We start from the raw sequence: 15,218 nt of genomic DNA, 5'->3' as shown, positions 1-15,218 counted from the left end.
TTGCCACTGAGCTACATCCCAGCCCTTCTTTCTATCTTTTTGAAACAAGATTCCATTATGTTGGCCAAGTTAGCCCTAAATTTCTGGATTCAAGTGATACTCCTGCCTCAGCTCCTTAGATGGGACTAACATGTATCATCACTATCGCCATCATCATCATCATCATCGCCATCATGCCTGGCTCTAGAGTTTACTATTTCTTAAAGTGAAATTTAATAGCTAAACTACTACTAAATCAATGTATTGCCCAGAGAATGCAAAAGATGCCATTAGAATACAAATGTCCTTATAAGCAAAGGTTTGCAAATTAAAGCTAAATGCCTGCTTCATACAATATTGGACCTAAAATTTTAGTATTTCTTCCAATTTTGACACTAATTTTGTGGGCTACATTTCATTCAAATGTCTGTCTGTTGGTTTGGTTTGTCTTGGTGATACTGGTGTTTGAACACAGGTCACCTACCACCTGAACCATACCCCTACAGCATTTTAATTATCTTTCTTTCAGATAGGATCTCTTTCTTTTACCTGGTGCTGGCCTGGGGTTGCTATTCTACTACCTATGCCTCCCATGTAGCTGAGATTACAGACACAAACCACCACTCCTGGCTTATTTGTTGTGATGGGGTCTTACCAACTTTGAATCCAAGCTGGCCTTGAATGTGATACTCTTGATCTCCACCTCCCAAATAGCTAGGATTAAAGGCATGAGTTATCACATCTGGCTTCTGATCATCTTTTCAAGGCAGCATAATTTAGGAAGAGCATTGTACGGAGTCAGACTTCTTTCAGAAAGGTTTCCTGCTCTTCCTGCTGTGGGGTGACTGCCCCCCAAATACCAGTCCCTTCCAAGGACACTGGAAGACCACATATCAAAATGCAAATAGAATCCCAAGCTCAAACATACCAGGAAGTCTCCCTGATAAAACGAATTTCAGAGGAAACTTCCTCTTGAGTGCTAAGCATGGGTTGTATAGTGAGACTCTGTCTTTAAAAAAATTTAAAGCTAAAAACTTTTGAATAGAAATTTCTCCATCTTAATTGACTTATGGCTGGTACTATTTAAACACAGTAAAATGATGTGAAGAGACAGTGAACACATGCAGAAGTGTCTGTCCCTCTCAATGAGCCTTCTCGAGTGAAGCACTGTACCTGCTGAGGGTGGGATTTCTTGTCTCTCTCATTTCAGCTCTCACTGAGTACTTAGTAGCCTGGTGAGTCTGATTGCTATGACTTTCGCTCCTTTCTAATTTCATTGTTTCTTGTGTTTGTTGGATAGGAAAGTGCACAACCAAGTGTGATAGGGCTCTGTGTAGAGGAAGAGGCAGAGCCCCCTAGAGGTCTAAGGGCATAGTGCAGGGAAAGGCTGGTGTGTGCTGTAGCCAACTTGGCTTGGCTTTCAAATGTCTGTGTGTTTGTTTACAAGTCAGCAGTAGATCATCCAGATATTTTTGAACCCAACAAACAATAGGAAAGAAAAAGGTAGCTCTGTCTCTTTAATTTTGCACCTCCAAGACGCTGCTCCATACCATTACCATACCTTCATCACCACTGGGGGCCTCCCTGTGGACATTCTTTGTAAGTTTAGTGTCCTCTGTGGCCATGGCTTCTGAACTCTTACTGAAATACAAAGTACAGCATGCAAACGTGTGAGCGCAGTAGTAAGAGGGCCTGGGGCTGTATTCGCAGTCCTGTGATTGGTCCTCCACCTGGTGAATGAGAGAAGGGGAGGAGACAACCCCATGGCTCTGATAAAAACACTGCAGTGCCAGGCACCAGTGACTCATACCTCTAATCCTAGCTACTCAGGAGGCTGAGAGCTGAGGCTCTAGGTGTGAATCCAGTTTAGACAGGAAAGTCTGTGAGACTTATCTCCACTACTACTCAGAAAAAGCCAGGAGTAGCACTGTGGCTCAAGTGGTAGAATGCTAGCCTACCACGAGAGTGCTAGCACAAAGAAGCTCAGGGACAGTGCCCAGGCCCTCAATTCAAGCCCCAGGACTAGAACAAACAAAACAAAACAAATTAAAAACAACAACACTGCAGTGATAACTGCCTAGCATAGTCCAAGATAGCAGCCACTGAGCTCATCCCCAGCTCATTGCTGGCCCCTGTCCTGACGAGAAAGTCCTGCGCTTCCCATCCCTGGAAAGGAAATGCAGGATTAGTTCAGGATGCCTTCTCTTTTATTATTAGCAGAATCGATACTTACGTTGACTGAAACCACTTCATCCCCAAACTGTATACATGGAAAATAGTTGTCAAAGTTACAGCTCTCTCACATTTCCAATGTTCTACTTCAAAATGATTTCTAATACCCAAATATTCATGTTTTATTATAGTGTAATTTATCATAACCCTCTGGGCTAAGTGAACAGGTTTATAAAAAAAAAAGAAAAGAAGGATATATAAAAGCATTTTCTATTCCTGTATTATTTTCCAAGGAACCCAAAATTCTTTGCATATATTCTTTTGTGTGCCTATGCTGGCTGGTACCAGGGCCTGGACTCAGGCCCCCAAATTCACTTATTTTGCTTGCTGATGGTTGGGATTCTTCCACTTGAGCCACACTTCTAGCCCAACATTTTGCTGGCTAATGGAGATGGAGTCTCACAGATTTTTCCTCCTGTCTGGCTTCAAATCACAATCCTTTGGATCTTAGCCTCCTGAGTAGCTAGAACAACAGGGCATAAGCCACCAGCACCCAGCTCAACAAGACACAACCAACAACACCACAGCATTAGGGTACTTTCATTTTTGCTTAGTGCAAAAATATCTCTATTCACTATAATTAATTCAGTGTAATTAATCAATTCACTATCAAGAACGGTAATTCAGTTTTTAATCTATTTTAGCCACCTCTTGAGCTGAATTATTCTGTACTTGCTAACCTTAAAAATCCCATCATTACTGAAGATTGGATATTTTGAAGCTTTGTTACTTTTATCTTTGTTCCCATGGCCATACTATAGTGAATGACGCAATATTGCTTCTGGATGTAATTTCCTGAGTTTGACTTAACTAACACCCTTTGTTAGATTGCTCTCATATCAGTACTTTGTTTATGGCAGAACCTATTACCACTGTGTGCTGTCATATTGTCTGTGATGCCTTTTACAATCTACCCAGCTAATCATGGGTTAGATATAGTTCATTCTAGAAGAGAACACTTAAGCATCTCATACCTACCCACACTGACTTTTACAGTGCTTCTTTGGAGCAAATTCCAATCCATCCACTACTTACTGAGTGTCTAGGTCATCTACAATATCAGACTATATAAGCACAATAAAAAGGGGGTATAAGTAGTAGCTGATTTTTCTCTTTATATGTAGTATTTATTACATTATTTCCACTATGTATAATAAAATATGTAATATATATTCTACTGTGGATATTAGTATATTAATAGAATATTTTACAGTAAGTCTAAAAGTCTTTTTTAAATAAAATAAGTGACTGAAGTATTGTGGAGCATCTTATTTCTTTTCTTTTTTTCAATCTTAAAATCAAATTTACATTCTCCACAGAGTCAGAACAGAGAATGTTTCAGTTCTGGAATATTAGAAAATCACAGGTTTCCTAGGGGGAGGATGGGGGGAAAATGAGGGAGGAGGTAACAAGTACTGCTTTATGTATGAAACTGTAACCCCTCTGTATATCACTTTGACAATAAAGAAATGAATAAAAGAAAAGAAAATCACAGGTTTCCTATATGTATCTTTGACTGAGTATGTCAACTTGCCTTCCAAGTTTTCAAATGAGTCCCTAAGGTTATACATACAGCATTGGGCAGACAGCAAGGAGCAAGGAACAATTTTGTTGAAGAATGATTCTCATCACTTAGTATCAACAACAGAATCTCCACAGACTTGCGTGATTCTCTACTCAGTCTGCATGTTTTCCAGGGAAAATTATATGCTGTAGTGAAATGACCAATTTGGGAAGGAACGCTGTCTCTAGATGCGCCATTTAAAAGTCTCCATAGTCTACTTTAAGGTATACTTTTTAGTCACTCTTTTTGCACACTCCCTTTCTTTTGGGGCAGGGACTTTGAAATAGATGGATCTGTGCTGTGAGGTACAGGAAAGGACTAGGCTTGTCACTGAGGTGGGGGGGTGTTGGTCTGCAAATGTGATGGCAATGTGGCCAAACAATCTCATAGATGGAACCCACATTTTCCTGCCATGCAGAGTGAAAGGAGGCTTCTATTAGTTCATCTCAGGCCTGTCCCTGCTTCATATCTTCAAATCTACGTGGACTGTCACAGATGATTCATTCTGCATTTTGTGAGAACAAGTCTTCTCATGCTACACACATGAGATCAAGTCTCTTCCTTAGATTCACTGGTTTACTCTGCATACAACAATAATATGGGTCCCATCCCCAGAGCCTTGTAAAATGAACTTTCAGGCACAAATCATCTATCACTTAGTCCATCCTTTTTTTTTTCCTTGTCTCTATTTTTCTGCTTTGCCTTTATGGTGACCTTCTTCCAGCGAGCTGGCCCACAATCAACCTTCTCATTTACTGTGTTTCTACTTAGCACTGGTACCCAGTTCTGGTGAGTAGTTATAGTACTGGACAGATGTTTTGACATCTGCTGGGCAGTCGCCATGCTGCCATGGTTCAAAATAAAAAAAAGCACAGTGCTACACTTTGAACAAAACCATGAGCTTCACTCTCTTCTGTGATCCATAGGCTACATTTATATAGTTAGGAAGGGTTTGCAAACCTTTGAGGGAAGAGGCCTCTATTAGTGTTTGTCACTATCCCTGCTGAAGTTACCACACAAGTGATCTGCTGGTTATCCATGGAAGTGTGTCCCAGGTACACCTTTGTTTTAAGAATTCCTGTTCCTTATTAATTACATCATCAGTGGTGGCCACAGTGCTCCACACAGCTCTTCCTTGAGGAGGGTGGCCCAGATGTTTTGCACTGGCATAGCTGCTGAGGAACACCTATGCTGGGGCAAGTAGAATCATGGCTGTGTCTAACACCTAGAATCCTTGGATATGTTACTTCCAGGGCAAAGGAGGCTCTGCAGATTGGCAGAAGGGAGAAACATTAAATGGAAAGATGAGCCTAGATTATCTGGGTGGCCCAATGCAGTCCTATGAGCCTTTAAAAGATGGAGCCACATGAAGGAAGGGGTGACATTGTCCAAAGAGTTATATACTTATTGCCTGACTTATGAAATGGTAATCCCTCTGCACATCCCTTTTATATTAACAATAAAAATAATGATATAAAAGAAGAAAAAGATGGAGTCAAGGGTGATAAGAATCACAAGAAGAGATGTGGCAATGGAATCACAGGTGGCAGATGGAGAGAGAGACACTGGAGAATGCTACCTTGCTGGCTTTGGAGGAAAAGGAAGTGGCCACCAGCCAAGGAGGGCAGGCAGCTGCTAGAAGCCAGATAAGACAAGGAAAGGGAGTGATTCTTCCCCAGAGTGTCCAGAAGGAACCACCAATCTTGTTGACTCATTTTAGACTTCTGACCTCCACAACTACAAATTGTGTTGTTTTAAGTCACAGTATCTGTGGTAATTTGTTACAGCAGTACATTCCAAGAACAGTTATCAGAGTTTTTGTGAACAAATAACTTAGTGAAATCTTATTCACAATATCTCCTCAATGCCTGAGACTTCTCAAAGTCTTACAATAATGAATCCTGTTGAGCTTTGTTTAAATAAGAATTTCCCCAAAGCCTTCAACTCTGAAAGAATATCTTTTGAACCTTTGTTTAGAGTTATGGTGCCAAGGGATCTAATTTAAGAAACAATGACAATAATGGAAATAGACACAGACATCTTTGCAGATATTTCCTAGACTGAAATTCTGCCCATCGATATCATTCGCTGGATCATTTCTGACTATCTGTTCTGGCTTAATATTGTCACAGGTGTTGGGTGATGTTGGAAGGGATAAGATATAAAGACATAAAGGAAAATATCACTGGCTCCAAGGGGATCAGCATTTAGTAGAATATGGGATGATAGATTTACAAAATCTATGATAGGAGATAAATTTGCCAAATAATTTATAATAAGAGATAAATTTCTCAAAAGTCTTAAGCCAGATTATATACTCTGAACTCAGGCAAAAACAAATGCTGTAAGGGATGTGGGGAAAGAGGAACCCTTCTCCACTGTTGGTGGGAGTGCAAATTAATACAACCACTTTGGAGAACAGTATGGAGGTTCATCAAAAAGCTCAGCATAGACATACCCTATGACCCAGCCATACCACTCCTAGGCATCTATCCTGAACAACAGGTCTCAGGATATCATAAAGACATCTGCACATCCATGTTTATTGCTGCACAATTCACAATAGCCAAAATATGGAAACAACCCAGATGCCCCACTACAGATGAGTAGATTAAAAAATGTGGTACCTGTACACAACGGAATACTACATAGCAATTAGAAATGATAAAATATTGGTATTCGCAGGGAAATGGTCAGAGCTTGAACAAATAATGCTGAGTGAGACAAGCCTAGAACACAGAAAACAAAGGGGCCTCCTTGATATATGACTGCCAGTGTTGTGGGGGGGATAGTAGAGACCAGGTCTGCAAAACAACAAACTTCTTTTCAAATGGTATTTCCACAGATTGGGTCAGTGACCTTACATTATGTATCTAAAACCAAACAACTACTAAACATAAAAAGGTCTAGAATAGCCCTATCAGTGGATCACAATAGCTCAACAGCTATGTACACATGATCATATAAGGCGAGGATAAGCAAAAACAACTCCAAGAGGACACAGGAGGATTCTATTGTTGATGTTACATTTAAAGTTCTAGGGGAATTTCCTTTGGCATACCCTACGTGGTTACTGTATATGATTTTGGTACACAGGATATTGTTTATATGACTACCTGATCTAGGGAAGGGAAAGAAAAACGAGGGTGTAAGATATCACAAGAAATGTACTCACTACCTTATTATGTAACTGTACCCCCTTTACACAACACCTTGTCAATAAAATGTAATTGAAAAAAAAAAAAACCAGCCCAAGGCAGGAAAGTCCTTGAGACTCTTATCTCCAATGAGTCACCAGAAAACCAATAGTGGAGCTGTGACTCAAAGGGACAGAGCACTAGCCTTGAGCAAAAAAGCTCAGGGACAGTGCCCAAAGTCTGAGTTCAAGCCCATGACTGACAAAAACAAAAACAACAGAGTCTTGGTAAAGAGACCTAAACTTCTTTCAAAAAAAGAAAAAAGTCTTAAGCCAGATTGAGTCTAAAGTTCTGTGTATATATGATAGGGGCAGGGATTGATAGGTATGTTTTATAGAAAAAAAAAAGAGGTCTGCTGGGAATGTGACTTAGGAATAGAGTGCTTGCCTAGCATGCATGAAGCCCTGGGTTCGATTCTTCAGCATCACATAAACAGAAAAACCTGGAAGTAGCACTGTGGCTCAAGAGGCAGAGTACTAGCCTTGAGAAGAAAGAAGCCAGGGACAGTGCTCAGGCCCTGAGTCCAAGCCCTAGTTCTGCAGAGAGAGAGAGAGAGAGAGAGAGAGGGAGAGAGAGGTGTCTGAAGGCAATTTAAGCAGGAAACTCCTATCTCCAATGAACCAGCAAAAAGCCAAAAGTGGAGCTGTGGCTCCAGCCTTGAAAAAAGCTAAAGGACAGTGCCCAAGCCCTGGTGGCAGCAAGAAAAAAATACGTATCTATAATGCATAATATATATTATGCACATATTGCATTATGCATGCAAATGGATCTAACTCCTTAATAAAAGTAAAGCTCAGGCTTAGGTGTTTTGTTTGAGGGTGTTTTTCTGCATGCAATGGACTTTCTGTGGCTTTTTTTTTTTTTTTGTCAGTCATGAGGCTTGAACTCAGAGCCTGGGCATTGTTGCTGAGGTTTTTTTTGCTCAGGGCTAGCACTCTACCACTCTGAGTCACAACTCCACCTCCAATTTCCAGGTAGTTAATTGGAGATAGGAGTCTCATTGGAAAAAAAGAATCTCATGGACTTTCCTGAGCAGGCTGGCTTCAACCTGTGATCCTCAGACCTCAGCTTCCTGAGTAGCTAGGATTACAGGCGTGAGCCACCAGCTCCTAGCTTTCTATGGCTTTTACAAACCTGTGCCCCATAATGCTTCCAGGCTTTTCCTTCCCTGGGTACCTCTTTCGGTTACAGGACATTCTTCATGCCTTTGAACTTCAGTTCAGAGTTAATGTCATTTATCTCAAAGAGCTTAATACTGAATTTGTGTGCATGCAGATACCCAAAAAGCTTTGTTTTGTCAGGAAATAGCAGAGAAGACTGATGGCTCTACTGACTTTAGCTTTTTGTGTTTGCTGTTGGTTTTGGTATCCTTGGGAGTAAAAATGATCTCCCTGTTTGTTTTTTGGAAGCTGAGAGCTCAAGGGTCTTCTTCACAGGAGGCATTCCCAAGCTTGTTCAAATGGTGAATGGTATAAAACCTTAGCTGTACTTGAGCCAGTTTACAAAAGAAATAATCAAAGAAAACAAAATTTAAAAATTCACTAGAAAAAGGAAGGCTAAGACAGGTGGACTATTAGGAGTAACAAACTTAACAGACTTTTTTTCCCCTTCATTCTGGCTTTAATCCTAGGAGAACAGAGGCTATCAATTTCATGTCTACACTTGTTCCTGGGTGTGTGGCTCTTGTCCATCAGAGCTGCTGGTGAATGGAGTGGTTGTTTCCTAAAGTTACATTTAGGAAAGCAAGGGCAGAAGGCAGAGGGCCAGCCTCCCTTCACCCACCTCCTCTGCCCCCACATAAGAAGTGTGTTAGCACACTCCCATAGTGTGAGCTCTGGAGATTGGGGGCCCCCTAACTTGTCTGACACACAGCTTCTCCTCTTTCCAGAGGGCTCACATGGCACCTCCGGGATGCCCTCTGTCTCCCCGTGGCAGTTGTTTACATTGCCCTCTCTGTTCCCCAGAACTCTGTGCAAAACTCTCTCAAATATCACTAATCACACTCCAACCAGTTCTCTGTTTACACATCTGACTGCAAGTCAGTGAAGTCCACAGCATGCAGACTGCCCTTTGTTGTCTGTGAGTACTAGAGAGGGTGTGTTTGGGGGGGAGGGTGGGGTGCCTGGACATGATCTATTGGAGCAGGAAGCTGATGATTTCATCTTAACCAACACACAAGATAGTGCATGACAGTCACACTGTGGTAACCAGCCAGCCTTCATCCTGTACTTAGCATGGTGCCCCAGTGCCCAGAAATAACTCTGTCCTCCAAGGGAACAGAGATGCATGAGGGCAACACCAACCCCATCCTTGCTTCCACAGTAGTAGACTAGCTGGTCCTTTGGCTGCCACAGAAGGATTTAAGGAGAATTTTGTTCTCCTCACAACCTTGCTTGCATCCAGTTTCCCTTTTCTCTGCAGCTTCATCTGTGCCAGCGTTTTAGGTTACTTCAGCCAGATGGGGAGAAGGCTCACATTTCAGGCCTCTGCAGTCTGCCTCCCAGGACCTCCCTAAGTAGGGCTTAATCTCCTTATGGAGGGAAGGAGCCAGGCAGGGGGGGTGTGTGCCCCCAGGAGATGACAGTGTAAAGTATTCCTCAAATTTTCATCTTCAACAGCGGGTATCATTTAACTCCCACAGGAGAGACTATGCTTTGTGGTGTAGCCAGCAATATAATCTCTAGTTCTCCCTGTGCCAAAATATCAGTTACAGGTTCATCTGGATGACTGATGGGATAAACTGAGAGTCCAAGCCACAAGAACAATGGCACAAGTCCGGGGTAAGAGGTAAAGTGCCAGAGAGGATTAAGCCCTAGGTAGAAGTGAAATAAGTTGAAATCAAGATGCCCGCATCCTTGCAGATGAAGTAAACTCATTTCAAACCATCAGCAGTCACATGAAACAATGACAGGGAAGCAGAGATGACTGAAGAGGTTTTTTCTTGTGGGTCCTAGTTATAAAGACATGAATATTCCTACAGCACCCAGCTCTCCTCACACAGTGAGAGGATATGGGTGTGTGTGTGTGTGTGTGTGTAAACCCAATCAATGATTTGTAATTAGAAATGTGTTTTACAAGACACAAATTCACACCTATGGTATGAATCCATTTGTATGAGCTATTTAAATTAGGTAAATACACAGAGACAGAAGGTGATTGGAGGTTGCCAGGCTGAGGGAGGGACAAATGAAGACTGTTTCACAGGACTGTTCAGTCTCTTCTATACCATTCTGAACCATTTTTATGGTTTAGAATGAAACAAGATGCAGTGAGTATATAACATTTTGAATATACTAAATGCATCCACCTTAAAATGGTTAATTTTATGCTTTGTGAGTTTTACCTGAATACTTTTATAATGTGATATAATTAAAGGAGACTAAAAATCACATTTGCAACAGAGGCAAAAATGAACAAATACTGGGAGAAAACAACACCATGGTGCCACCAGGAACTTGGCTAAACCTGGTGGGGAGGAGGGGGGCTGCCCAGCCGTCCCTGGGGCATCCCTCACAGCCCCCCTTTCATCTTGCACAGTGCAGCCAGAGTTGGGACAAACATGCCACCGAGCCAACACCTGGCAGCTATGCACCAGCTATTGCCTCACAGTCTCCTTCTTGGTATAGCACTAGTTCCTATCTTTGACAGGATGCTATTTTCTTCCCATTGTGGCTTTAACTCGCCTCCCAAATGAAACACTCAGCCATGAGCACCTTGCTTTAGACTCTCCTCTGGCATGACACTCTGGCTATTTGATGCCCTACAGGCCCAGCCTGGGGATGTCACTCTTCACAGCCTGCACAAGCGTCCATTTCTATTCTGGTACACCTCCTCCTCTTCTCAAGCTCCCTGAAGCTCCTCTAAGACGATGCCTAAAACCTGGCTCTAGTGTTCTTCCAGACTCACAAGTGGATAGAGGAGCTTCTCTGTCAGGAGGCAGGTGAAATACAAGGAAAAGCAAGGTGTATTAAATACTTTCAGAATCACCTTGGTGTACTGTCATAAGCCAATGGCTTATATGTCAAGCCTACATGCATGTACATATGCATATATGTGGGTGTGGGTATATATATCTTTGTTGTGTGAGAAGAAAACATGTGTTCCTGTCATAAAATGTTCAGCATGTTACAGAAATCACAGTATCATTTTCCCGGAAAAAGTCCTCTAAGTGGGAAAAAAAAGCATGTGTTTCCAGTGCTATGAGATGAAACGCAGAGCAGGGAGGGTGCAGATGGGCCTCTGTCTTCCCTCTGACAGAAGTATAGAGACAGATGTCAATCGAGCTCTCTTGAGTTCAAACACTAGGATGAGAACAGTGATCTTGTATGTGTGTCACTCCTGTCCTGGGCTTGAGCAGGTCCCTGTCAACTCCATCGTGGCATCATAGCCATGTGTGCCACAGCACGGGGATACCACGATAACTGGCTCTATTTATCAATGACTGACTTTCACCAAGTACAGTCAGCTTTCTGAGCCTTTCTCCATTTGTAAGATGGAAAAAGTCATGTGTATTGTTTATTATTTAAAATGGCTGGGATAGGGTTAAACAGTGACATACATATCCTGCAAAAGATAAGCTGAAGTTCTGACCTCCTGTGTCATGGAATGCAACCTTGTTTGAAAAAGAGTCATTGCATCTGGGCACCAGTGGCTCATACCTGTAACCCTAGCTACTCAGGAGGCCGAGATCTGAGGATGGAGGTTAGAAGCCAGACCAGGAAGGAAACTCCACAAGATTCTTCTCTCCAATTAATCACCAAAAAGATGAAAGTAAAGCTGTGGCTCAAGTGGTAGAACATTAGCCTTACGCACACACACACACACAAAAGCTGAAGGACAGTACCCTAGTACTAGCACATACATTCAAAAAGGTTCATTGCAGAGGTAGGTAATTAGAATATACTCATATTTGAAGAAGGAATGAGTAAATGTGACCTTAATCCAGTAACTCTGGTATCCTGAACACACAGGTGCACAGCAGGAGGGGGCCATGGCAAAAGACAGAGACTGAGGGATGTCAAGGCTGGCCAAGAGCCAGCAGGAGCTGCAAAGACATAAAGAAGGGTTTCTTCTCTACAGGTGTGAAGGAAACATGGCCATACCTTGACCCTGAATTTCCAGCTGATAGTACTGTGAAACAAGAAGTTTGTTTTAAGCTATGCAGCTTGAGGTACTTTGTGATTGCAGCCCTAGAGGTCAAATTTGTCTGTTGTGTGGGGGTGGGGTGGGGGGATGGGACACTTAGAATAAGCCATGTAGACAAGAAGAAGGAAGCTGCTCGTGAGTATTGCAAAAAAAAAAATTAGACATTATTAACAACTTCACATTCCCATCAGACCATAAAATCTCTCAACTTACAATCAACAAGAGTGGTTCTTACCTTCTTTTAAGCAATTCTCTAATGGGATCCAATCAGCTAAGGATAAATATCATAGGAGGCATAACACCTCCTTTCAAGGCTCAAAGATGGATCCAACCACATATGTAAATCCTGAAATATGATGCTTGTCATAAACTCAGTTACTCATAGTTGTAACTTCCTTTATCTTTCAAAACAGCCAAAAGAATTAGAAGTTCTTAGGGAATGCCTCCTCCCCCAGCACTTAGACAGCCACTACTAAGGGCTGACTACTTAAAAGTCACAGCTCCATGGTCTTAAGAGACAAAACAATAAACAATGAAAAATTGTTCATCATGATAATATTTATCATCATCATAATAACATATATCTATGTATCTATCTGTCTTTCTATCTGCTCCTTCCATTTTCAAAGCTTTCACCTGTGAAATTTTCTTTTATAAAAGAAAGAACTGGTGTTCAGAGAACTCATCCCTATTAGCTTAGCTAGTCAGTAGGAAGAAGTGGAATCTAGGCTGGAAGGTCATTGGTGACAAGGATCTCCTAACTGGATATCTAATGAAGCACATACTCTCCACCTCCGCATCTCCTTCAGAATCAATGAAATGTGCTCCATAAGTAACTTCCTGCTCCATTCTCTGCACAGGAGACGTACCTTCATTCACAGATACAGGTTCTTTTGTTGCTGTGTAATTCTCCACCACTATTCACCTTCTGCTGAGTGTGTCAGGAAACGAGGCACGTGGCCCAGAACGCCTGGGAATCAATGCGCTCATGAACTGTTGAGAAAAAACAAAACCCAGAACATTTGATGCCTTTATTCCTCTCTTGAAAGCTTTCAAAATGAGTATCTATTCCATTCCCTGACAAAAATCAGTATGCAGAAGTTAAGAGGTTGTTTTTATAAATTTTTTGAATATAGGATCACATTTTTATTTAACTTATTTTTATTATCTTTAAGTAGTTGTACAAAGGAGTTGTACAAGCCAGTTTATGAATACAGTATATCTTGATCAATGTCACCCCTTTCAACCTTCTCACCCATCCCTCCCCTACATACCCCTTCCCTCATTCTTAATTTTGTAGAATATACATTGGATTATTATCTGCATTTTCCCCTTCTTTGAATTTTGTTTGCTTATTTGTTAGGTTTGCTGAGCAATATTAAATTCTTATTTTTTTTTGTTATTCTAAGTGTGTGAGTATATGTCCATATGTGTGTTTGTGTGTGTGCGTGTCCTGAAGCTTGAACTCAGGGCCTGGGCACTGTTCCTGAGCTTTTTTACTCAAGACTAGCACTCTACCACTTGAGTCACAGTTACACTTCCAGTTTTGTTTGTTTGTTTTGCTGGTTCTGAGTCTTGAACTCGGGGCCTGGGCAATGTCCCTAGACCTTTTTGTGCTCAAGACTAGCACTCTACCAATTGAGCCATAAAGCCACTTCTGGCATTTTCGGAGTAGTTTATAGGAGATAAGAGTTTCACAGACTTTTCCTGCCTGGGCTGGCTTTGAACAACAGGCCTCAGATCTTAGCTTCCTGAGTAGCTAGGATTATAGGCATGAGCCACCAGCATCTGTTATTGTAAGTTTTGTTGTAGAACATCATAAACATTTTTTATAAACTGTGCTCACTTTTGAGATGAAAAGAATCACATTCACTAATATTAAAACTTATATGTTCTTATGCACAGGAGTCATATATATCTTAATACACAAAGGAGTCTCACACTGTTCCTTCAGGGTAGGCTAGCTAAAATTCCAGTAGCTTCTCAGAAAACACAAATTTGATCTAGCAGAGAATGAAGGTTGGAATCATGAGGCTACTTCTTCCCTCACACTGCGAGGTTATCTCCTCCTACACAAAGTGAAGGCACTTTTGTTCACAAATACAAATCACACTTCCTAGGTCCACCAGGAAGTTCCCTGTGTGTGGGACACCCACATCCCTTCTACAATTGCCAAGCCTGCCTGGATAAAAACCAGGACATAAGAACCAGATTTTAATGGGGATGGAGGTGGGGTGTATCCAGGAAACAACCCAAATTCAAATATATCCTTACAAAATCCAGAAAAACCAGATGAGCTCCTAAGGCAACAATGCAAGAGCAAGCAACCTTATGCACACACACACACACACACACACACACACACACACACGCATTTTTTTTGTTAGTCATGAGACTTGAACTCTGGGACTGGGCACTGTCCCTGAGCTCTTCAACTCAGGGCTAGTGCTCTACCACTTGAGACACAGCGCCACATTTGGTTTTCTGGTAGTTAGTTGGAGATAAGAATCTCATGGACTTTCCTACCCAGGCTGGTTTTGAACCATGATCCTCAGGTCTTAGCCTCCTGAGTAGCTAGGATTACAGTCTGGTATGGTAGCTTGTGCCTATTATCACCTTGCAATTCAAGAATGAGTATATCAACTAGTACAACCACTTTAGACAGCAGTCTGGAGGTTCTTGAAAAAACTAACCATAGATCTTCCCTACAACCCAGCCATACCACTCCTGGGCATCTTCCTTGAACATCACAAGCCACGATACCATAAAGACACTTGCAAACTCACATTCATTGCCTCACTACTCAAGTTGTGGAAACAGTCCAGATGCCTTAAAATAGACAAGTGGATCCAAAAAATGTGGAACCTATATACAATGGAATTTTATACAGCCATTAGAAAGAATAATGTCATTTTCAGGAAAATGGATGGACTAGACTAAATCATGTTAAGTGGGGGTAAATCAGGCTCAGAGGAACAAACAGTGCATGTTTTCTTCATATGCAGAAGTTAGACCTAAAATACACTGGGGTATGATAAATCATTCAGGACTCTAGACACTCATACATAGTGAGACCAAAGGAGGATACTCTACTGTTAGGG

The 15,218-nt window shown here is 41.6% G+C and overlaps 1 protein-coding gene across 5 annotated transcripts in view; it reads right to left on the bottom strand.

Moving 5' to 3' along the window:
- Cracd (capping protein inhibiting regulator of actin dynamics) overlaps positions 1 to 15,218 on the bottom strand; it is a 203,682-nt gene that overhangs the window by 103,077 nt on the left and 85,387 nt on the right. For 4 of the 5 annotated variants that reach the window (XR_007213512.1, XM_048363818.1, XM_048363819.1 and 1 more), the window contains exons 2-3: positions 12,987 to 13,110; positions 1,541 to 1,620 (exon numbers count right to left, since the gene is read on the bottom strand). Coding sequence is in view for 3 of the 5 variants with exons in the window: in XM_048363818.1 (XP_048219775.1) it covers positions 1,541 to 1,604 (64 nt within the window). In the remaining 2 variants the exon portion in view is untranslated. The remainder of the gene's footprint in view (positions 1 to 1,540; positions 1,621 to 12,986; positions 13,111 to 15,218) is intronic. The other variant, XM_048363821.1, reaches the window with a different exon arrangement.

Source organism: Perognathus longimembris, chromosome 16 (genome assembly GCF_023159225.1).
Source record: "Perognathus longimembris pacificus isolate PPM17 chromosome 16, ASM2315922v1, whole genome shotgun sequence".
NCBI classification, from domain to species: domain Eukaryota; kingdom Metazoa; phylum Chordata; class Mammalia; order Rodentia; family Heteromyidae; genus Perognathus; species Perognathus longimembris.
The sequence above is the reverse complement of the archived record's forward strand: the minus strand, read 5'-3'. Positions and strand labels throughout refer to the sequence as shown.